Below are 23524 nucleotides of genomic sequence, written 5' to 3'. Positions count from 1 at the left end.
AGAGGTCCAGGTGTTTTTTTGTGCAAAAACTTCTTATTGGCTGTTTTCCCTACCATAAGCCCTCAATGAATTGCATTGCATTGAATGGGAATTGAATGGGGCTATGGGGTGTTGTGCTAATTCGCTTATTTCCATCGCTCATATTGAGAATGAGTTCCATTTTCTTTTCTATTGCCTGTTGTATCATGAGCTACGTCAAAAGTTATTTAACAGAAAAAATATAGATCTGATGTGGTTAAGTGATGCAGAGGGACTGAGATGGATTTTCGAACAAAAGATATTTGCATTAGCAGAATATATAGAGAAAGCTGCTTGGGACATACGGACAAAGAAAACTTATATGTGATGTATTTTATTTTATGATAATGCTTATTTCTGTTTTTGTTTTGATCAAATACTTGGTGTAACTTCTGTGTGGGAAGTGAACGTGATGTTGTTTATTTATGTTGTTGGTGTCTTATAATCCCGTAAGGGATGGGTCTTAAACCGTTTCAGTTCATAGGACGCACCTGTACGTCATAAGGATTCGAACCGAGAGGTGCTATGGACGTCTGTGGACGTCATAGCGCACCCTCAAAGATACGGGGCGAGATAAGAATATTCAGAATTGTTCTTATTATTCTTTTTGGCATTTTGCTTTTCTCTTGCCGTATGCTAACGCTCTGTGCAATTATTAGCTTGTCATTGACTCCCATGTTAGCGCGGCGGAAAGAATGACTCGTATCTCCTAATCCAGGGCGCTCTCCGTGGTGATGAATGGATCGATATGCTGGCGCTTCATTTCTGCTCCTCATCCGTCTCTCCCGCAAAATATGAACGCTTTTTGGATCATATATCGTATAAATTAAGATGATCGGGGATGTGAGGTCAACTTTTTTAGGAAAGTGTTTCCGGTTCATGGAGGAGTAAAAGCGATCAGACAACTCCGGCACCCCAGAGCTCCTATTTTGAAGCACTTCCGGCACTAAATGTGCTAACGACAAGACACGAAAATAAAAATTCATTCATTCATTCATTCATTCATTCACAGAGCCCCCGGCGGCAGCAGCAGCCCTCTGGTCAGCCGGGGAAGCCCCCAGAAGATGGCCGGGGTGTCCGTGTGGGACCTGTGTCTGTTTATTTCCATCTTTCAGAGGGAGACATTACACAAAAACAGTTTCCTTTTTCTTTTTAGGTGATCGAAAAGGCATAGGCAGAAGCTTAAAGCTTATCAGTGCCTATATCCTTATCTCAATGTATTCCAAAATACTGTTGAAGATATGCAACAATCAACATATAACAAAACAAACAAATTACATTTATAGAAGAAGAAAAGAAAATTAAACAAACAAAAAACGGAAAACAGAGGAGGAGAAACAAGGAGGAAAAAAGACAAAAACAGACATAGCTACAATGTTATACCTTAGTCCAACACTACATAGCATAACATAGCTCGGCTCCCCACTCTTCTGCCTTCACAGACTTTTAGGAGTTCAGTTAAGTTGTTGTTCTTTTTCCTATTATTGTCTTTCGTATCTTTTGTGGAGACTCTCTAACATGAAAGAGCTCCTCTCTTCACCTCTGCTCTGTTTGTTCTGCCCAAACGTGCCCAAACCCAACAGGTGATTGAAATGAGGTGATTATAGCTGCTTACAGTAGGTGAGCCTAATTCAACCTGCCCATGAACCAGACAAAACAGACCACAAATACAGAGCACAGTAGATGGCACTATCTCACCATACAATACATACAAATACCAAAATATAGGAGTTTGTTGCCCAAAAAAAAAAAAAAATACAATTTACAATATGCATTTTCAGAACAATAAGCTAAATTAAATATTACAGCATACCCTACAGTCTGTCTGATGAAGAAACGTGCACGTCCACTGTGGGGAGAAAATAAATGATTGAGTTTGGAGCATCAAGTCCAGTGTCCAGCGGACCTTATTCTCTCTTCTATTATTTACCTGGGCTGCAGAACCTGGCGTTTATAGTTAGTGGATGTGCGTTCTATGTTATTCTCTTTCTTTAGACTGTGTGTGGAGCAAAGCCACTCATGCTAACACGTGGTGTGGCATGCAATGCAGCCTTTAATATTATGAGTGAGTGACAAAACCATTTGCTTTGTGCTTCTTTTGGTCTTGGTCTAATAATTAGGCTCATAGTCATAATAATCATTGTAAATACTGCAGAACAGAGTCGTATGCACAACTTTGAACACTTATATACTTTGAACTGTATGATCATTTGATCCGTTTTGATACATTGGCTTCTTCACGTCATCTTTCTTCTCAAAACATTGCATTTCGATGTAAAAAAAAGAAGCTGCAGACGTGCCGTTAATTTACCAACAGAGGGCGGTGTTGATCTTAAAATGGTGTAATACACGCATAGTGTTAGAGTCTATGGTTACAATCAGGTTACAATACAATACACGCCCTGCTGCCGCGCACATAGGGTACTTTGTTTTACCTCAATTTAAAACATTTAGGTCAGGGAAACAATTAAGTTTACAGGCGTAAGCTTCCACAAGTTGCTGTAAGAAAATGACAATTTTGAGCACCCCACTGTCTAAACAACAAGCTGTGGTGCTTTTTGTTTTGTTTTGTTTTAATTCTCTTTAGCAGACCTTGAACTGATGACTCCTGTCCTCAATCAATCAATCAATCAATAAATCAATAAATCAAATGAGCAAAACTACACTACTGTGCAGTGTGCAGTCTAGTCGAAGATTACATTAAAAAAAAACGTGTCTCAGTATATCTTGTGCTGCAAATTAAAATTGTATTTAAACATGTATTTAATGCTATTCAGTTAGTATTCACAGAAAAACATATTTGTTGTGTACGACTTTTTTTTTAATATATTTTTTATCCCACAATTTTGTAACCCATTTTTCACCCCTGTGTCAATCATCTAATGTGATCCGAGAACTGTTAATATTATTGATCTATCACAAAATAACAACGTGTAGGACTAGCTCAAACATAGGAATTAGGGTGTGGGGGGGGGGGGGGTCTCTCCAAAAGACGGCACATGCAAAATGCCAAATCAATGGAGGTCAAACTCAAAGTACACTTTGGGGCCACTTTTTATTTTTTACATTGGGAGATTTGGGACAACAGGAGCGAGCGTTCCTGTCGACCAAGGCAAAACTAAAGACCCTATGCCAGCTACCCTATCCCCCGCACCGCCCAACCAGCACCAGCCCCTCTGACGTCTAACCACAACCCACTCACGTTTTGATTGCGTGGAAATCCGTGGCGACGCGTGGCGTGGCGTGGCGTGGCGTGGGTCCATCCATCTATTCTGATCTGCCCCGTTTGTTCCCAGACAAGACATGAGGAGGCCTCCTCTCCTCTCCTCTCCTCCTGCATATAAATAAATACACAACAGACTCCTCCTCATAGCATCCGTCCACCCATCCACCCTCCCGCTGCACATGTTCCTGAATTCTTCCCATTATGGATGTGAGCTCGTTCGGTGGAGGAACTGGAACCATGCTGTGTTAAGTGATGTCTTTTGGGGCTCTTCTGGGCTCTCTCTCGCCGCCACCGTCACCACCATGCCCGGCGCGGACCACCGCCGATACCCGCTGCTGCTGCTGCTGCTGCTGCTCGCGTTGGTGATCGCTGTTGTGCGCGGAGATGGTGATGGAGGAGAGGAGGAGGCTAGGGGCCTCCCCTCCTCCTTATCGGAGGACAATGCCACCACCACCACGGTCATCACAGCCACGGGCCGGCCGGGGAGCAGCACTCACACCCCGGCCAAACTCCTAGCAGGTAACCGATAGATGGAGAAATAATGTTAAAACGATAGAGCGAGGGGGAAAAAGTCCTAATTTAGTCACGGATGCATTATAGGCTACAAAGGTGCACGAGTTTATTTATACACTGGATTATTTTAAACTATAGGAGAAGCATAATTTAATTGTATATCTTTTTTTCTAAAGCTATACTTTATACTATAAAACAAATGACAAATAAAGCAATCTTGAATCTGAACCACGATAAATAAGGCTTTCAGTGGTTTGATTGAAATATTTATTAACAGTTTGCAGAATGATGGTTTGTTGAAATTTAATATTTTACTGGGCAAAATTGTGCAAATGCAGGTACTGAGACAGATATATTGGTAGCCTATATTAATCCCAAAGAAAATGTGTTCTGATCAACAGCTCCAGTTCAGTTCCCATGTTTCATATAGATTCATATCAACCTTAAATACATCAGTGGAAACATAATGCTGTGAAAAGCTATACTGTATCGTAAGGTGCTGTTTATAGTAGGCCTAGAGAGAGCGATATACTAATGCTGCCACTGTACGTGTAGCCTACACTATCCTTTGTAACCTGAACTGTAGCCTATGTCCAATGTCCTCCTGATAAACTGTATTGACGTCGTCTTGACTCCTGATAACATTTAGGCCATTTAATGTCCCGACGGACTGTTGTGAGACGTCGCAGAGATCGAGTCTAGTCCATGCAGTGGCGTCTCGGATTATAGTGTAGGCTACTAATATCATTGTGGCTCGAGGTGTGTGTGTGTGTGTGTGTGTGTGTGTGTGTGTGTGTGATGGATTAGAGAGAGTTTAATCTCTGGCCGGCTGTAGCAGCAGGGATAGCTTGATGTGCTGAAGGTGAATGCATGTTAATGCTCTCCTTCTGATACACTATTGTACTATACTATATTGCTAATACAGCGTTATCCGTTATCACTTCTACTGATGGCCACCAGGGGGCCATGGTCTTTGTTTACTACTGTGTCTGTTGTTGGCGTGCAGTGCAGGGTTGTTCGGGATGGTGGTAGGTGTGTGTGAGGGGATGGTGGTAGGTGTGTGTGAGGGGATGGTGGTAGGTGTGTGTGAGGGGATGGTGGTAGGTGTGTGTGAGGGGATGGTGGTAGGTGTGTGTGAGGGGATGGTGGTATCCTGTGCATAGGAGGGGCCAGCGCCCCTCAAAAAGGTTGGCATCCAACTCCCTCCAAGCACAAACAGACACAACTGATTTATCTGAAGGCTTGTGGATCCTCCAAATTCACCCTGAAAACAATACAATAAAACAAGCACGTTACAATAAACATAAAATGACATGCACAGCATGTAGATGTAAACGGTTTTACACAAGTAAAATAGTAAATACAAACACAAAACACCAAAACAACAAATACCTCGTTGGCTGCGTGCAAAACAAAGAAGGGAATCTCTTGAGTCTTCAGGTCCTTATAACCTTCCTTATGACAGTTAGACAGTCTCTTGTGACCTTTCTTATAACTTTAAAGTCTCTTTGTGTGACCATGTGTAAACCGGAGCTGCTGCTGCTTGTGGCTTGATTGCATACACAAAACGTCTGTGCACCAATAATGACATGAGATGATGAGAGCAGACCAAACGAGACACAGAATGTGGCTTTGACCCTTCAAAATAAAAGCATTGCAATGAACAACTTGACACAAAATAAATTAAATAATGTTTTAACATGAATGTGACGTAGGCTACTTAACTATGAACTTCTTAATTATGAACTTAGACCTTTTAGAAATATAAATTGTATTACTGCATCAGATCTATGGCTCCATGCTGGGTATAGCATCAGATCTATGGCTCCATGCTGGGTATAGCATCAGATCTATGGCTCCATGCTGGGTAGCATCAGATCTATGGCTTTTTGGGGCTTTTTTCTGCCATTATTGATAGGTTGAAAGTAGAGCCACAGGAAATAGGGAGAGAGATGGGCCGTCGGGATTGGACCGGACGGTTGAGCTAACCGTCCGGTCCAGATCTGAGAGTTTCAACCGAATAAGCGGTTTGTTAGAGCACAGTTATGACGTGACTTGTCTAGGGCACTAAATGTGGCCAATATATATAAATACACTTAGTTCATACGAGTGTGATTTCTAAATTACACACTGGTATCGGATCGGTTATTCAGTATTCGACCCATGCGCAACTCGCAAGTTAAGTATATCGGAATCGCATCGGGAGGGACAAAATGGTACTGCTATACATTCTCTAGTGATGGGAGCTGAGAGAGCAAGTTGTTGTTGTTGTTGTTTATTTGAATTAGGCCCAAGACACATTCACAAGGCCTTTAACCGTAAACAGCTCTGTTGTTGACCCAGAAGAACCATCCCTCCTCTCCATATTCTGTACATGCAAGTCAGCACTATGGACAAATATAATGTAGGCCAGCACTGCATTCCCTGTATACACAGGTGATTTACACACTGTATGTACGGTAACTATAAGCTGCAGATGTATTACAGGTTTTGTATAGCCTTCATTCAGTACCACCGAAGTCCTGATGTCTCTCGTTCATCCACTAGCTGGGTCGCAGACATTCTTTCCTCTATGGACATTAACATTAACATTAAAGGGACACTTCACCCTTTTTGCAAAAAAATATATGTTAATGACGTTTAGAAGCTTTAGATCACTTTCCTGGGGGTATTTATGTGTGTAATATGTGGTTTTAGATATTTTAGATTGTAGCAGTGAGCCTGTTGTCTCTGATGTCATGGACACTGGTCTCACTACCTTCCTGGACTACGATTCCCATAATTCTTTGGTGCACTGCTCCTCCTTGTGGATAGGGGGGGAGAGCTGTCTTACTGAGACAACATGTAGTCCAGGAAGGAAGTGAGCCCAGTTGTCCATGACATCAGAGACAGCAGGCTCACTGCTACAATCTAAAATATCTAAAACCACATATTACACACATAAAGACCCCCAGGAAAGTGTTCTAAAGCTCCTAAACGTCATTAACATATATGTTTTGTATATGTTAGTGTCCCATAACACTAACATATAAAAGACAGCTGTCTCCTCCCTGTCTTATGCATGTGTCTCTATGGGAGTCGAGATGGGTTTGACGAGACAAGGCTGGCCCTGGCCGCCATAAGATTTTAGTCGACTAAATCTACAGGTGATTTAGTCGACTACAATGTGCTTTGGTGGGCCTTGATGCCGTCGTAACGAGTGTTTTTACACTTGCTGAAAATAGCCGATCTATTCTACACTACAAGCTCACAACGCGTCGCGTTGTGAGCTTGTAGATCGGCTATTTTCAGCCATGTAACCAAGAGAAAAATTACTCATACTGGATCTCTTGTCCACTAGTCCCTTCTTAACATTTTAGTCTAGTTTTTATTTTGTCGACGAAATTGTCAGTATTATTTAGTCTTAGTTTTAGTCACCCTAGCTTTAGTTTTCATTTAGTTTCCATGTAGTTTTAGTCAGTGGAAAAAGGTAGTCGACGAACAAACATTTTTCGTCTTAGTTTTAGCCGACGAAAACAACAATGCGACACACAGAGGACACTGAGGAGACAGCGCTGTCTCTTAGGTGTGAACGTTGTGGTCCAAAAATAAACGCTGCAATATTGTCTGGGTGGGGGGAGGGGGGGGGGGGGGGGGGGGGGGGGGTGTCAGTATCGTGTACGACAGTCACTCATGTCTGTTTCTTCAAATACGGCGGCAGTAACATTAGCGTTTTCTCGCAGTCAGTTGATGTTTGAGGTGCGCCACAGCCCCTCCTGTGCCCATGCAGCTTTCCAGGTTTGTGTGAAAACACAATCATTGGCCTCATCATACCCTATAGTTCTGTGTGGAGTTTGCGTGTTCTGTGATGATTAGGAAAAATGATTAGGAAAAATGCAAGAGTTAGTTTTTCTCTTTCGTTGCATCTTTGTCACAAGAGATTAATTTTATTTTTTTATTAACACAAATCTTGTCTTTTGGGGGGGGGGGGGGGGGATGTATAATGTATAACCCATTTTGGGCGGGAACCCCTTTTGGTGTTAGCATCATGCTATGCTTTAGCTATTGAAAAATAGCAGATATACAAGCTCGTAGCGCGGCACCAAGTGGCGCGCTACAAGCTTGTAGATCTGTTATTTTTTTTTAAATCGAAGAACGACTGACATAAGAAACATAGGCTTTTTCAGAAAACTGTCAGGATGTAGAAGAACATTCTTTAGAATCTGATCTCAGGTCAGAATGGAAAACTGTCGGGATGTAGAAGAACATTCTTTAGAATCTGATCTCAGGTCAGAATGGGATATAAACAAACCCATTAGTACCCCATTAATGCCCATATATAAATATGCACATACTGTACACACTGTGCCTCTCCATCCTCCCACAGAGCGTCCAGAGTTCTCCCTGAGGGTCCGGGTGAGGGACCTGGTGACCCGGCTGCCCCTGGTGGGCGCCTCCGTGGCCGTGTACGTGAACCACACCCTGCGGACCACGTCCAGCGCCGCCGGGCCCCGCGCCGAGGTTCTGCTCTGGGCGCCCTACGGCCCGGGCCCGGGCCTGGTGCTGCTGGCCGCCATGGAGGGGTACGTCCCCAGCGCGCTGCCCTGGAGCACCGGCAGGAGACCCAGTGAGTCCAGTCCGCCGTCCGGCACGGTGTTGTGTTCCTCCACTAAAACTAACCTACCTTTTTTCACTGACTGAAACTATAAGTAAAAACGAATCTATGATGACTAAAACTAACCTACCTTTTTTCACTGACTGAAACTAAGTAAAAACTAAATAAAAACGAATCTATGATGACTAAAACTAGGACTAAATATACTGACAATTTCGTCAACAAATAAAAACTAGACTAAAATGTTAGGAAGGGACTAGTGGACAAGAGATCCAGTTTCATGCTTGGTTACATGCTGAAAATAGCAGATATACAATCTATATGTATATCTGCTATACGAGTTTAGAAGTCTGCTATTTTTAAGTGGTGCAACCACTTCTACAACCAGCTCGCAATGTCCATATACCTGTTTGTGTCGTAGGTACGTAGGTACGTCAATGAGCACGAGTGGTGTGCGCATGCGTGCGCGTGCACCACTGGTGTGCGCACGCACCCGCACCCGTGTGTGGATGTTGTTGCTACATAATTAGCGTCAATGCTAGCGAGCTAAAATATAGCCATCCTTGCTCTAGAAAGCACCAATGTTTCCATCTAGACCACCGGATTATCAGCAAAAACCTCCGAAAATCGCGCTAATGGACCAAACCATGGAGAGCTCCGTAGATTAGCAGTTATTCGTCTTTTAGAGAGGGGAGTTGCACCACTTGGTTCACACAGGTGTGATTTTTTTTTAATCGTGAAAATGCGGCACAAATTTTTTAACTCATATCTTTGCTTCTGAGGGGTTCCTGGAATAACATATTTATTTTCAGATGGCCCAATTACATATCATTTTTGTGGGTTTCCTTGACGTCACATGACATATTGAGCACCACTGATACAGAAACATGAGGCATTTCAGAAAACTGTCAGGATTTAGAAGACTTTTTTTTTGTTTTAAATTTCCACGTCAGGACTAAATACCAAAAGAGCAGTAGAGTCTGAAATGTGTTTCAACCCGAGTGTCAAACGCAAAAGAGGACAAACGGCCAAGAGGCCAAGAGCAGTGGCTACTTAACCCATTCTGACCTGAGATCAGATTGATACGAGGTTTCCACTGGACACACACTGGTCTGATTAACCCATTCTGACCTGAGATCAGATTCTAAAAATGTCAGTCGTTCTTCGATTTTTCAAAAATAGCAGACCTACAAGCTCGTAGCGCGCCACTCGGTGGCGCGCTATGAGCTTGTAGATCTGCTGTTTTTCAATAGCTAAAGCATGACATGATGCTGACACCAAAATGGGTTCCCGATCTGAATGGGTTTTTAACTGAGCCATTCGTGCCAAACAGCCAAGACCGCCTGCCTCAAGCCATTCGTGCTGCATGCTAATAAACATTTAAAAAAAAAACACACACACACACACACACATTTATGTACAGTGGCAGCAGCTATTCTAAACGCCGTTATGAATTAAATATAACACGTTTAAGATTGATGAGCTTTCGGCTGTCGGCAGTAACAACAAACCATTTGTCACGAAGGTTGTATTCACGTCACAGTACAGCGAGGCACAGTCCTGTAAGCAGTAAGTAGTGCACTGTAAGCTGTAATTATAATAATACGACGACGTTCTACAGTCGTTCTATTGATTTACAGCCCCTGCTGCTTCCAGTGCCCGGGAGAACCCCTTTTGGTGTTTTAAGCATTATGCTATGCTTTAGCTATTGAAAAATAGCAGACCTACAAGCTCAAATGACCAAAAGTTGTTTTGAAAGTGAAATATCCCTTGAAAAATCGTGTACATGTGGCGCAAATCTTTGAATATACATTCTCTCAGGGCGTTATTTTATCTCAAAACTTTGCTTCTGAGAGGTTCCTGGAACAACATATTTTCAGATGGCGGTCGGCGGGCCATTTACATATAATTTTTGGGGTCCTTGACATGAAATATTGAACACCTCTGACATAGAAACAGGTATGTCAGAAAACTGTCAGAATTTAGAAGACTTTTTATTTATTTCGACTTAAAGGAGAATTCCATACTAAAAGGCTTTCTTACCTTTCTTACTTTTCTTTGTAGTTGTTACGTCCCCACCAAAGAGGTCCAGGTGTTATTTTGTGCAAAAGCTCCTTATTGGCTATTTCCCCTACCATAAGCCCTCAATGAATTGCATTGAATTGAATGGGGCTATGGGGTGTTGTGCTAATTCGCTTATTTCCATCGCTCAAAATTATAATTTCTTTGTATATATCCTCTCTTCATGATGTAAATAATATCCCAAGCGGCACACTTTACTACTTATTTCTATGGAAATAAGCGAACTAGCACAACACCCCATAGCCCCATTCAATTCCCATTCAATGCATTGCAATTCATTGAGGGCTTATGGTAGGGAAAATAGCCAATAAGGAGTTTTTGCACAAAAAAACACCTGGACCTCTTTGGTGGGGACGTAACAACTACAAAGAAAAGTAAGAAAGATAAGAAAGCATTCTAGCATGGAATTCTCCTTTAAGGTCTAAACTGGCTAAATCAGGGGTGGGCAACTTTGATGAAGAGGGCCACTATAGTTCCACACTCACTCCAGAGGGCCACTATAGTTCCACACTCACTCCAGAGGGCCACTATAGTTCCACCCTCACTCCAGAGGGCCACTATAGTTCCACCCTCACTCCAGAGGGCCACTATAGTTCCACCCTCACTCCAGAGGGCCACTATAGTTCCACTCTCACTCCAGAGGGCCACTATAGTTCCACTCTCACTCCAGAGGGCCACTATAGTTCCACACTCACTCCAGAGGGCCACTATAGTTCCACTCTCACTCCAGACGGCCACTATAGTTCCACTCTCACTCCAGACGGCCACATTGCATAAAATTGCAAATCTACAAGTTCTATTTTTGCTATATTTGAATTGAGATCCTGATTATTATAATGTTTTGCTATTTATTGGAATCCTGAAAAGTAACCTTTGTATTTAATTTCAAGTGCATTTAGTTAAATACAAATACACTGCCCAGGCTACTTACAAGTGATTTTACAGAAAACCTTTCCCTGTGCACCTTTTGTTTACAGAAACACAATTAAAATTGTTAATCGCAGAGATTTGAGCGAGAATTAATCATCAGTTTAACCCATTTTGGGGCGGGAACCCTTTTTGGTTTTAGCATTATGTTATATGCTTTCGCTATTGAAAAATAGCAGATCTACAAGATCTAAGAGCTTGTAGGTCTGCTATTTTTTTGAAAAATCGAAGAACGACTGACATAGAACGACTGACACAGAAACATAGCTTATTCAGAAAACTGTCAGGATGTAGAAGAACATTTTTTAGAATCTGATCTCAGGTCAGAATGGGTTAAATTAAAATGTGGTAATGGTGACGTCTCCCCCTCCTCGATGGGACAACCAAAAAGACCCTCTCCATTGTCCCGTGTCAGGTGACGGTCCCACGCAGGAGGAGGGGAAGTGTGTGCATGTTGACGAAGCATGGTGGTCTTTGTTAGAGAGAGAGGGGGGGGGGGGCTGGACCCGGTGGGAGTGGGGGTCTGGAGTGTGTGTGTGTGTGTATGGGGGAGGAGGAGGGGGGGGGGGGGGGGGGGGGGGGTGTACGCTTTTGTCTACGTTTTGATTACCCTCCTCGGCACGGGGCCGCAGTGACAGCAGACTGCACGGTGAGGTGAGAGGAGAGGGGAGGGGAGGGGAGAGGTTGAGGGGAGGGGAGGCCATATGGGGAGGCCATATGGGGAGGCCATATGGGGCCGAGCGGTAGAGCGAGGGAGGGTAGCATGGGTACAGACCATAGACTGTAAAAAAAATATATGGACAAAGCGTTCCGCGGGTCTGACATGAAGGTAAAATGAAGCCTGTCAGTCCTTGTATTGTAAGTCGCCATCTTTCTATATCCGTTTGGGCCCAGCTGGCCCATTGGCTGGCCCAGACAACGAGGCGGGACTTCCCCCCCCCCCCCCCCCCCCCCCCCTTCTTCTTCTCTTCGTTTTTATTTTGACTCGAGTGGGAGGGGAATCCCGTTCATAGACTGTAACGGTAGCCACGCCCCTCAGAACATACGCGACTTTATGGTAATTTTTTTAATAAATGGGACCATAATTTTCCAAAAAGAATATTATGACATTAGGAATGAGACTTTAAACTAGTGACTGGAAGCAGAAAGTATTCATGACCATGTTTATTAAGGTAATACAGTCTAGGTGAAGTTGGGCCCAAATACATGGACTTCTATGGGGCTATGGGTTTTTCTGGGTCCAATGACAGACAGCGCCACAACAGGCCATTATATGAACTTTCATTTCCTTAGTGGCTTCACAAAATATCCGTCTGACTGCCCCCCTGGTGTAGACAGACAGAGACAGAGACAGACAGACAGAGAGAGAGAGAGAGAGAGACACACACACACACACACACACACACACACACAGATAGAGGATACTGAGAGATCCTGAGGATACTGAGAGATCCCCCCCTCTCAGGGGGGGGGGGGGGGTCAGAATAACTAATAAGTAGCAGCTGGGAGGACAGCGCTGCTGTGACGTCATGCCTCCGGCCCGAGGCCCCTCCCCTCCCCTCCCCTCCCCTCCCCTCCCTCTCCTCCCTGGCCTGCTGTATTATCTAACCAGCTGAACCCCTGAAACGAATCAAACACCGAGCCAGTGGCACCACCTGCTGGCGGTGTTGCACATTTATTTTCAACCTAAACCACACAGTCATTATGATGATATTCATTGATATTTATTTCACGTCAAGTTGACTTCTTTCAAATCCTGGCTTAATTCCACCAGAGAAAGGGTAATCTCCAGTAATAATAATAATATTATTAAAACAATAAATGTGACCAAATTTGACAGACTGCCATTGGATTTTTGGAGCTTCAAATGGACATATTGGTTGTTCAGTTTGAAATGACCCACCAGTTTTGGAGATATGGCTTATAGAGTAATGTCTGGCAGAGAAACAGGCCTGAAAGGTTCACTTCTGTGGACTCTAACATTACACCTATAGCTACATGTGTAAGCATTTATTTCATATTTACAGTACATGTCTTCTGTGGTCTCTAACATTACACCTATAGCTACATGTTTAAGCATTTATTTCATATTTACATGTCTTCTGTGGACTCTAACATTACACCTATAGCTACATGTTTAAGCATTTATTTAATATTTACATGTCTTCTGTGGTCTCTAACATTACACCTAGCTACATGTTTAAGCATTTATTTCATATTTACATGTCTTCTGTGGTCTGTAACATTACACCTAGCTACATGTTTAAACATTTATTTCATATTTACATGTCTTCTGTGGTCTCTAACATTACACCTATAGCTACATGTTTAAGCATTTATTTCATATTTACATGTCTTCTGTGGTCTCTAACATTACACCTATAGCTACATGTTTAAGCATTTATTTCATATTTACATGTCTTCTGTGGACTCTAACATTACACCTATAGCTACATGTTTAAGCATTTATTTCATATTTACATGTCTTCTGTGGACTCTAACATTACACCTATAGCTACATGTTTAAGCATTTATTTCATATTTACATGTCTTCTGTGGTCTCTAACATTACACCTATAGCTACATGTTTAAGCATTTATTTCATATTTACATGTCTTCTGTGGTCTCCAACATTACACCTATAGCTACATGTTTAAGCATTTATTTCATATTTACATGTCTTCTGTGGTCTCCAACATTACACCTATAGCTACATGTTTAAGCATTTATTTCATATTTACAGTACATGTCTTCTGTGGTCTCTAACATTACACCTATAGCTACATGTTTATGCATTTATTTAATATTTACATGTCTTCTGTGGTCTCTAACATTACACCTATAGCTACATGTTTAAGCATTTATTTCATATTTACATGTCTTCTGTGGTCTCTAACATTACACCTATAGCTACATGTTTATGCATTTATTTAATATTTACATGTCTTCTGTGGTCTCTAACATTACACCTATAGCTACATGTTTAAGCATTTATTTCATATTTACAGTACATGTCTTCTGTGGTCTCTAACATTACACCTATAGCTACATGTTTAAGCATTTATTTAATATTTACATGTCTTCTGTGGTCTCTAACATTACACCTAGCTACATGTTTAAGCATTTATTTCATATTTACATGTCTTCTGTGGTCTCTAACATTACACCTATAGCTAGATGTTTAAGCCTTTATTTCATATTTACATGTCTTCTGTGGTCTCTAACATTACACCTATAGCTACATGTTTAAGCATTTATTTCATATTTACATGTCTTCTGTGGACTCTAACATTACACCTATAGCTACATGTTTAAGCATTTATTTAATATTTACATGTCTTCTGTGGTCTCTAACATTACACCTATAGCTACATGTGTAAGCATTTATTTCATATTTACATGTCTTCTGTGGTCTCTAACATTACACCTATAGCTACATGTGTAAGCATTTATTTAATATTTACATGTCTTCTGTGGTCTCTAACATTACACCTATAGCTACATGTGTAAGCATTTATTTCATATTTACATGTCTTCTGTGGTCTCTAACATTACACCTAGCTACATGTTTAAGCATTTATTTAATATTTACATGTCTTCTGTGGTCTCTAACATTACACCTATAGCTACATGTGTAAGCATTTATTTCATATTTACATGTCTTCTGTGGTCTCTAACATTACACCTATAGCTACATGTGTAAGCATTTATTTAATATTTACATGTCTTCTGTGGTCTCTAACATTACACCTATAGCTACATGTTTAAGCCTTTATTTCATATTTACATGTCGATTTCAGCTCCGACACTTATTTCAGACATGCTTTAGTATGTGAAGAGTCTGCCTGTGCTATTAACTCCTGGAATTTGCGCGATGGCAGTCTCAGTCAAATCTGCATGGTCACAAATGTGTGCGTTTGCCAACTTTGCCCTGAGGCGTGCTGTCAAATGAGAGACGTTCTGGTGTCTTGTTGTTGTTTCAGGGTTGTGTTGTCCTTGTATATTCTTTCTTTTTTTCTCCCCCTGCTCTTTTATTAAGTATTTTAGTAGTAGTACAGAAACGACTAAACTAAAAACGAACTGTTTTTGAGACCACCGCTATACCGTAGTCAAGTTTGGAAAGAAAGGCGCAACAGCAAAACAATATATAATAATTATTATTTCATAATAAACATGAGTTTGTGTGTCTTTTTGTTCCTAGTATTCTCAGCGGTCACCATCCTGCTGCTTCCTCACAACCAGGGCAACATCTGGCTGTTTGAAGACTCCGTTCTCATCACCGGAAAAATACCAGGTAGGCTAGACTGTGTGTCAGTGGTCTTGACTGCTATAGGCTAGACTGTGTGTCAGTGGTCTTGACTGCTATAGGCTAGACTGTGTGTCAGTGGTCTTGACTGCTATAGGCTAGACTGTGTGTCAGTGGTCTTGACTCCAATAGGCTAGACTGTGTGTCAGTGGTCTTGACTGCTATAGGCTAGACTGTGTGTCAGTGGTCTTGACTGCTATAGGCTAGACTGTGTGTCAGTGGTCTTGACTGCTATAGGCTAGACTGTGCAGAGGCTTTGTAGTTAATTAATTCTAGATTAATCGCATTTTAATCGCATATCAATATTCAACCTGAGAACAGCGAGAAACCTTTTTTTATGTTTTTTGGTATCCCAGTGAATCAATGAATAGTGACTACAGAATACCACTCATTTTCAACATTTAAAAGTAAAATAAAAGGTCATTCATCGGCAAGCTAAGGTATTAAATTATACTAATTGAACAATAAAGTGACCTGAAACAAACCCCTCTCAGATAACTGAAATGACGGGGCTCAGTAACATACCGTGCCGTGCCCAAAATACATCGTGCGGTCGGTCGAGGGATTCACGTGACCCGTCAACGCACGGTATTCACGGTGTTGCATATCTCCACATCTCCACAGACGTGTCCTTATATCTCCACATCTCCACAGACGTGTCCTTATATCTCCACATCTCCACAGACGTGTCCTTATATCTCCACATCTCCACAGACGTGTCCTTCCAGCCCAGCGTCAGGTTTCACAGGGACCTCCTGGCGCTGTCCGGGGGCCACAACGCCTCGTCCCTCACGGCCTACGTGACGGTGCCGCGCCACCACCTGGCCAAGGACTGCGTCGACTGCACGCCCGCCATCGTCGGCAGCAAGTCAGGTGAGGTTGCCGATGCCGCCGCGCCCCGCCCCGCCCCTCCCCGCCGCGCGCCGCGTGTCTGTCCGTCTGGGAACGGCTCCGTTGGGCCGATTGGCCCCAAACTGTGCAACACACACTCCCTGACTGGCAGAGCATGCAGAACCTTTTGGCCCCACATTTAAATCTTCCGGGCCTATGATAGGACGCCGGGCCACCAGGACGCCGATTTTCACAAAATACACTTTTATATAATATTACTCCCATACAGATTTTCTTCTCCAAACAACCAATTTACAAAAAGTTCATAGAAGTGAATTTAACGAAATATTCCGTATTTACATTCAAGACTATACGTCATTGTTCCGTCAACGAACGGACGCTCAACGCGACATTCAATGTTTACATTCAAGACTGTACGTCATTGTTCCGTCAACGAACGGACGCTCAACGCGACATTCAATGTTTACATTCAAGACTCCATACTTGTTCAGAATGTAAAACGTTGCCGTCCACACAGTCTACAGGAGCGTGGAGCTGAAGGCGGTGGCGGCCATCAGCGCTGCGCTCTACTCAGAGGGCCAGGAGCTGCAGGTCGGAGGTCCCATCCAGATCACCTTGCCCCTGGGACACGGCACCAAGCTACGGCCCGCAGACGCCGTCCCGGCCTGGGCCTTCAACGCCAAGACTGGTAGGATTAAAGGGACACTTCACCCTTTTTGCAAAAAAAATATATGTTAATGACGTTTAGAAGCTTTAGATCACTCTCCTGGGGGTCTTTATGTGTGTAATGTGTGGTTTTAGATATTTTAGATTGTAGCAGTGAGCCTGGTGTCTCTGATGTCATGGACACTGGTCTCACTACCTTCCTGGACTACAATTCCCATAATTCTTTGGTGCACTGCTCCTCCTTGTGGATAGGGGGGAGAGCTGTCTTACTGAGACAACATGTAGTCCAGGAAGGAAGTGAGCCCAGTGTCCATGACATCAGAGACAACAGGCTCACTGCTACAATCTAAAATATCTAAAACCACATATTACACACATAAGGACCCCCAGGAAAGTGTTCTAAAGCTCCTAAACGTCATTAACATATATCTTTTTGCAAAAAGGGTGAAGTGTCCCTTTAAGTTTAAAGGCTTCACAGAAAAGAACGGAAAATACTGAATATATCACAGGGTTTTTTTTTGCTCTAAAGATTTTAGGGGGGGGGGGGGGGGGGAATACAATGTAGTACTTAGAGCATATTATGTCAAACTCAAGGCCCGGGGGGGGGGGGGGGGGGCAAATCAGGCCCGTGAATGAATTATCTTTGGCCCGCGGGATGATATTTAATTAGTATTAGAACTGGCCCTCTGGTATATTGCACGGACCACCATAATACTACAAGTCCCACAATGCACTGCGAGGGTTAGGGTTAACTAACCCATTGTCCCGTATCGAGGGCCCGCAAGCGCGAGCATGCGTCTTCTCTTCACTATCGATCAGCAGTGAAAGTATATATATCACTTGTGGTCAACTTTCAGCTATACCCCCCTCTCCCCAAAAATGGCCCGTGTGTTGAAACACAGTCCGGACCCTCGACTTGTACCAATGTCTTTATTTTGGCCCACTGTGTATTTGAGTTTGACATCCCTGACTTAGAGAATGATTCAACGGAATGAAGAATACAGTAGCTTTGTTACTATTCTAGGCCAAACTAATAGTGATGTGCTGCTGTGTGGTGTGTTGCCAGGTCTAGGCCAAACTAATAGTGATGTGCTGCTGTGTGGTGTGTTGCCGCCAGGTCTAGGCCAAACTAATAGTGATGTGCTGCTGTGTGGTGTGTTGCCGCCAGGTCTAGGCCAAACTAATAGTGATGTGCTGCTGTGTGGTGTGTTGCCAGGTCTAGGCCAAACTAATAGTGATGTGCTGCTGTGTGGTGTGTTGCCAGGTCTAGGCCAAACTAATAGTGGTGTGCTGCTGTGTGGTGTGTTGCCAGGTCTAGGCCAAACTAATAGTGGTGTGCTGCTGTGTGGTGTGTTGCCAGGTCTAGGCCAAACTAATAGTGGTGTGCTGCTGTGTGGTGTGTTGCCAGGTCTAGGCCAAACTAATAGTGGTGTGCTGCTGTGTGGTGTGTTGCCAGGTCTAGGCCAAACTAATAGTGATGTGCTGCTGTGTGGTGTGTTGCCAGGTCTAGGCCAAACTAATAGTGGTGTGCTGCTGTGTGGTGTGTTGCCAGGTCTAGGCCAAACTAATAGTGATGTGCTGCTGTGTGGTGTGTTGCCAGGTCTAGGCCAAACTAATAGTGGTGTGCTGCTGTGTGGTGTGTTGCCAGGTCTAGGCCAAACTAATAGTGGTGTGCTGCTGTGTGGTGTGTTGCCAGGTCTAGGCCAAACTAATAGTGGTGTGCTGTGTGGTGTGTTGCCAGGCGCGTGGGAGAAGCAGGGTCTGGGCATGGTGAAGACCGTGGGCGATGGTCTGGTGTGGAGCTACACGGCCTCTCGTCTGGGCTACTGGATCGCTGCTCCCTTGCCCTCCTCAAACGGTACAGGACACCTTGTAGACTTTTACAACAACCTCTGTGTAAAAGCATTCTACTGAATGTATTGTGCAATTTGACAACAGCGTTTAACACCATTTTAGATTTTTGATTATCTTTAATTTACTCTTGAGAGCGTAAAACTGTCAAACGGCCAAATAAACAATGGGCCCCCGACGTGAAAAAAGGTTGAAAACCACTGCTTTCTTTGCGACAGTGAAACTGAATCATACTGTACTGTACTGTACTGTACTGTACTGTACTGTACTGTACTGTACTGTACTGTACTGTACTGTACTGTACTGTACTGTACTGTACTGTACTGTACTGTACTTCCAGGTTACATGCTGGGCCACGGCAGCTCCATGGAGTTCCTGTCCTACCATACGTACCTGCTGGTGGGGATCCTGGGCGGGACACTGGCCATCCTGATGGGCTTCCTCTCCGTGCTCGTGTGCCACTGCGGGTAAGTAAGTAAACCGTAGGGCCAGCGGTGCCCAAAAGGTAGATTGTGATCTACCTTTTAGATAGATCTATAGATCAGATTTACATACGACGCCTCAGGCTTTGGTTGTGAGTAGAGTACTGGATCCTCTGGATCCTTGTGAGTACCGGATCCTCAATTAATTCATGAACGCGGTGGTTTTTTACCCAAACCCTTCAGCCCGTCGTGACCCTAAAGAGAAATCCGAGCTAGTGAAAATAGCCGATCTACAAGCTCACAACGCGTCACTTCGCGCCGCGGTGTAAGGCCCAACACACACACCGGGTACGCAGCGACGCGGCAACGCCTGGAAAACAGAACGGTGGCGTGTCGGAGCGCCAGGCGAGGGCGTGGACGCGCGTCGGACGGCCGCCGGTGTGCGATATATAGGTTCACTGAAAATAACGGAGGCGGTCTGTTTTTGACGCGCAGCGTTTGCAGACGGTGTGTGTTGGGCTTGAGCTTGTATAGAAAACATTTAATTGGTTTATAATTCTTGACAAATGTTTGCTTTTTTTTTGTCCTCCTACACACACACACACACACACACGCACACACACGCGCACACGCACACACACACACACACACGCGCGCACGCAGAGATTCCCAGCGAGGAGGGCCGCGCAGGAGAAGGCGGAAGGCCCGTTTCTCCAAGCTGTCCGTGCTGAAGAAGGACCAGACCACCTCCACACACATGGAGGAGGGTCTGCTGGCCGCACGCAGCGCCCTGTGTGACCCCTCCTCCACCACGCCAAGGTCATTAGAGTTCACTAAAACTAACGAACCTCCTAACGAGCCAAGGTCATTAGAGTTCATGCTTTTTTTTTATATATATTTTTTATCCCACGATTTTGTAACCCATTTTTCACCCCTGTGTCAATCATCTAATGTGATCCTGGGCTCTACACACCCTCCGCCAACCTGGGGAGAGCAACGGACTTGAACTCATGCTTCCTTCACTAAAACGACTAGTAAACTAGTTTAGTAAACTAGTTTACTAGTACCAACAAGGTCGACTAGTGTATTTACTAGTCGACTAGTTTACTAGTACCAACAAGGTCGACTAGTGGTAAACCAGTCGACTAGTTTACTAGTAAACCAGTCGACTAGTAAACTAGTCGGCTAGTTTACTAGTTTACAAGTTTACTAGTTTACTAGTAAACTAGTAAACTAGTCTAGTGGATTTACTAGTGGACTAGTAAACTAGTAAGTGGATTTACTAGTGGACTAGTAAACTAGTCTAAACTAGTTTACTAGTCCACTAGTAAACTAGTCTAAACTAGTTTACTAGTTTACTAGTTTACTAGTTTACTAGTGGACTAGTAAACTAGTAAACTAGTTTAGACTAGTTTACTAGTGGACTAGTAAACTAGTTTAGACTAGTAGACTAGTAAACTAGTAAACTAGTTTACTAGTTTACTAGTGGACTAGTAAACTAGTTTAGACTAGTTTACTAGTGGACTAGTAAACTAGTTTAGACTAGTAAACTAGTAAACTAGTTTAGACTAGTTTACTAGTGGACTAGTAAACTAGTTTAGACTAGTTTACTAGTGGACTAGTAAACTAGTTTAGACTAGTAAACTAGTTTAGACTAGTTTAGACTAGTTTACTAGTGGACTAATAAACTAGTAAACTAGTTTAGACTAGTTTACTAGTGGACTAGTAAACTAGTTTAGACTAGTTTACTAGTGGACTAGTAAACTAGTAAACTAGTCTAAACTAGTTTACTAGTTTAGACTAGTGGACTAGTAAACTAGTGGACTAGTTTAGACTAGTGGACTAGTAAACTAGTGGACTAGTGGATTTACTAGTGGACTAGCTGGATATATAAGTCAAAACAAATAAAGCCTATAAACTATTCTAACCGTGCGCCCCCAAACAGGCACAACAAGGCCAACTACAACATCTACGTCGAGGACCCCGGCGGGAGCCTCCACCACCAGGGGGCGTCCTCCGGCGCGGCCCCCCTCTACGAGAACCTGGGGCCCCCGGGGGGCGGGGGGGACCACCACCACCGGGGGGCCAAACCGCAGTCGCACTACGTCAACAACGAGGAGGTGGCGCGCCTCCGCGAGCGCTCGGAGCAGAGCCGCCGCGCGTCCAACCTGGGCTGCGAACAGTTCTTCCAGGTAGGGCCAACTTCCCACAAGTTAAGACTAAACCAGAGGTACCTAAGAACCTTTAGAAACCTCTAGGTGTCAGGCCGGTAGTAAGGAAGGGAACACCACTGTAAAAAATATATTTTTACGAATTTATTTTGTAACAGACTAGTAGTAATGGCGCCAGGCCACCAGGGGGTAGTAATGGTGCCAGGCCACCAGGGGGTAGTAATGGTGCCAGGCCTATACTTCCAGGACAAGCTGATCCTCATCCAGGCTCCGGAGCTCTTCTGCGGCGGGGGGGGTCCTGTGGACCCGCTGGGTAACGTTCCGCCCGTTGGCGTTGGCGGAAAGTCGGCCACCTTCCCCCGCAACGGGGGGGGCGACTACGACCTGCACTCGGAGGCCGCCGGAGGAGACGGCTTCACCCAGACCCTCCCCAAAGCCCCCCCCCACCAGCGCGGGAGCCAGGACGGAGAGCCGCTGGAGCCCCTGGAGACGCTTCCCCCCGGCACGGGGGGGCAGGTTAGAATTATTATTTTTGTCCGTATTGATTGATTGATTGGAAAAAAAAGAAATCAGCATAAGTATTTATATCAATTATGTTAAAGGAACACTTCACCCTTTTTGCAAAAAAATATATGTTAATGACGTTTAGAAGCTTTAGATCACTTTCCTGGGGGTCTTTATGTGTGTAATATGTGGTTTTAGATATTTTAGATTGTAGCAGTGAGCCTGGTGTCTCTGGTGTCATGGACACTGGTCTCACTACCTTCCTGGACTACAATTCCCATAATTTTTTGGTGCACTGCTCCTCCTTGTGGATAGGGGGGAGAGCTGTCTTACTGAGACAACATGTAGTCCAGGAAGGAAGTGAGCCCAGTGTCCATGACATCAGAGACAACAGGCTCACTGCTACAATCTAAAATATCTAAAACCACATATTACACACATAAATACCCCCAGGAAAGTGTTCTAAAGCTTCTAAACATCATTAACATATATTTTTTTTGCAAAAAGGGTGAAGTGTCCCTTTAAGCCTAGAATCAAGAACATCCTCAGCTCTTCTGAGACTTTATTTGATTTTAGGCAACAAATTGCAACATTTCGACAGGTCTTCGTCATGTCAATCATGATGTAGTATGTATAGGTTTTATGGTCATGATTCACCAACGATGGCTTGATTCTAGGCTTAAAATAAGTTATATATATATATATATATATATATATATTTAACCCATTTTGGGCGGGAACCCCTTTTGGTGTTGAAAAATAGCAGATCTACAAGCTCATAGCGCGGCACCGAGTGTCGCGCTACGAGCTTGTAGGTCTGCTATTTTTAGAAAAATCGAAGAACGACTGACATAAGAAACGTAGGCTTTTTCAGAAAACTGTCAGGATGTAGAAGAACATTTTTAGAATCTGATCTCAGGTCAGAATGGGATCTATATATATATATATATATATATATATATATATATATATATATATGAATATCTATGGGATTTTTTTCAGTGGGTCCAGAAAAGGAACGGCCACTGCTATTATAATATGCTCTATTGACAAAAAATGTTTACAAAAATCTTGGTATCAATTTACAATTTAACATAACACGCTATACGTCTGTATCAAATGCTATCTAAGTCTACAGAAATGCTATCTAAGGGGGTGGGGGTAAGTGGGGTAAGTGCTATCAAAATGAAGGAAAAAAATCACACCTGTGTGAACCAAGTGGTGCAACTCCCCTCTCTAAAAGCTGAATAACTCCTAATCTACGGAGCTCTCCGTGGTTTGGTCCATTAGCGCGATTTTCGGAGGTTTTTGCTGATAATCCGGTGGTCTAGATGGAAACATTGGTGCTTTCTAGAGCAAGGATGGCTATATTTTAGCTCGCTAGCATTGACA

The 23524-nt window shown here is 43.5% G+C and overlaps 1 protein-coding gene across 1 annotated transcript in view; it reads left to right on the top strand.

The window, feature by feature from the left end:
- Positions 1–3505: 3505 nt before the first annotated feature.
- The window catches only part of fam171b (family with sequence similarity 171 member B), a 22186-nt gene continuing 2167 nt past the window's right edge, over positions 3506–23524 (top strand). The window contains exons 1-10 of the mRNA XM_080758249.1: positions 3506–3763; positions 8124–8363; positions 15562–15654; positions 16381–16539; positions 17036–17206; positions 18926–19042; positions 19376–19502; positions 20121–20276; positions 21403–21649; positions 21875–22144. Coding sequence (XP_080614375.1) covers positions 3547–3763; positions 8124–8363; positions 15562–15654; positions 16381–16539; positions 17036–17206; positions 18926–19042; positions 19376–19502; positions 20121–20276; positions 21403–21649; positions 21875–22144 — 1797 coding nt within the window. The 5' untranslated portion in view covers positions 3506–3546. The remainder of the gene's footprint in view (positions 3764–8123; positions 8364–15561; positions 15655–16380; positions 16540–17035; positions 17207–18925; positions 19043–19375; positions 19503–20120; positions 20277–21402; positions 21650–21874; positions 22145–23524) is intronic.

Source organism: Protomyctophum bolini, assembly GCF_963924005.1.
Source record: "Protomyctophum bolini genome assembly, chromosome: 24".
In the NCBI taxonomy this organism is placed as follows: domain Eukaryota; kingdom Metazoa; phylum Chordata; class Actinopteri; order Myctophiformes; family Myctophidae; genus Protomyctophum; species Protomyctophum bolini.
This window is presented reverse-complemented; position numbering and strand designations above follow the sequence as displayed.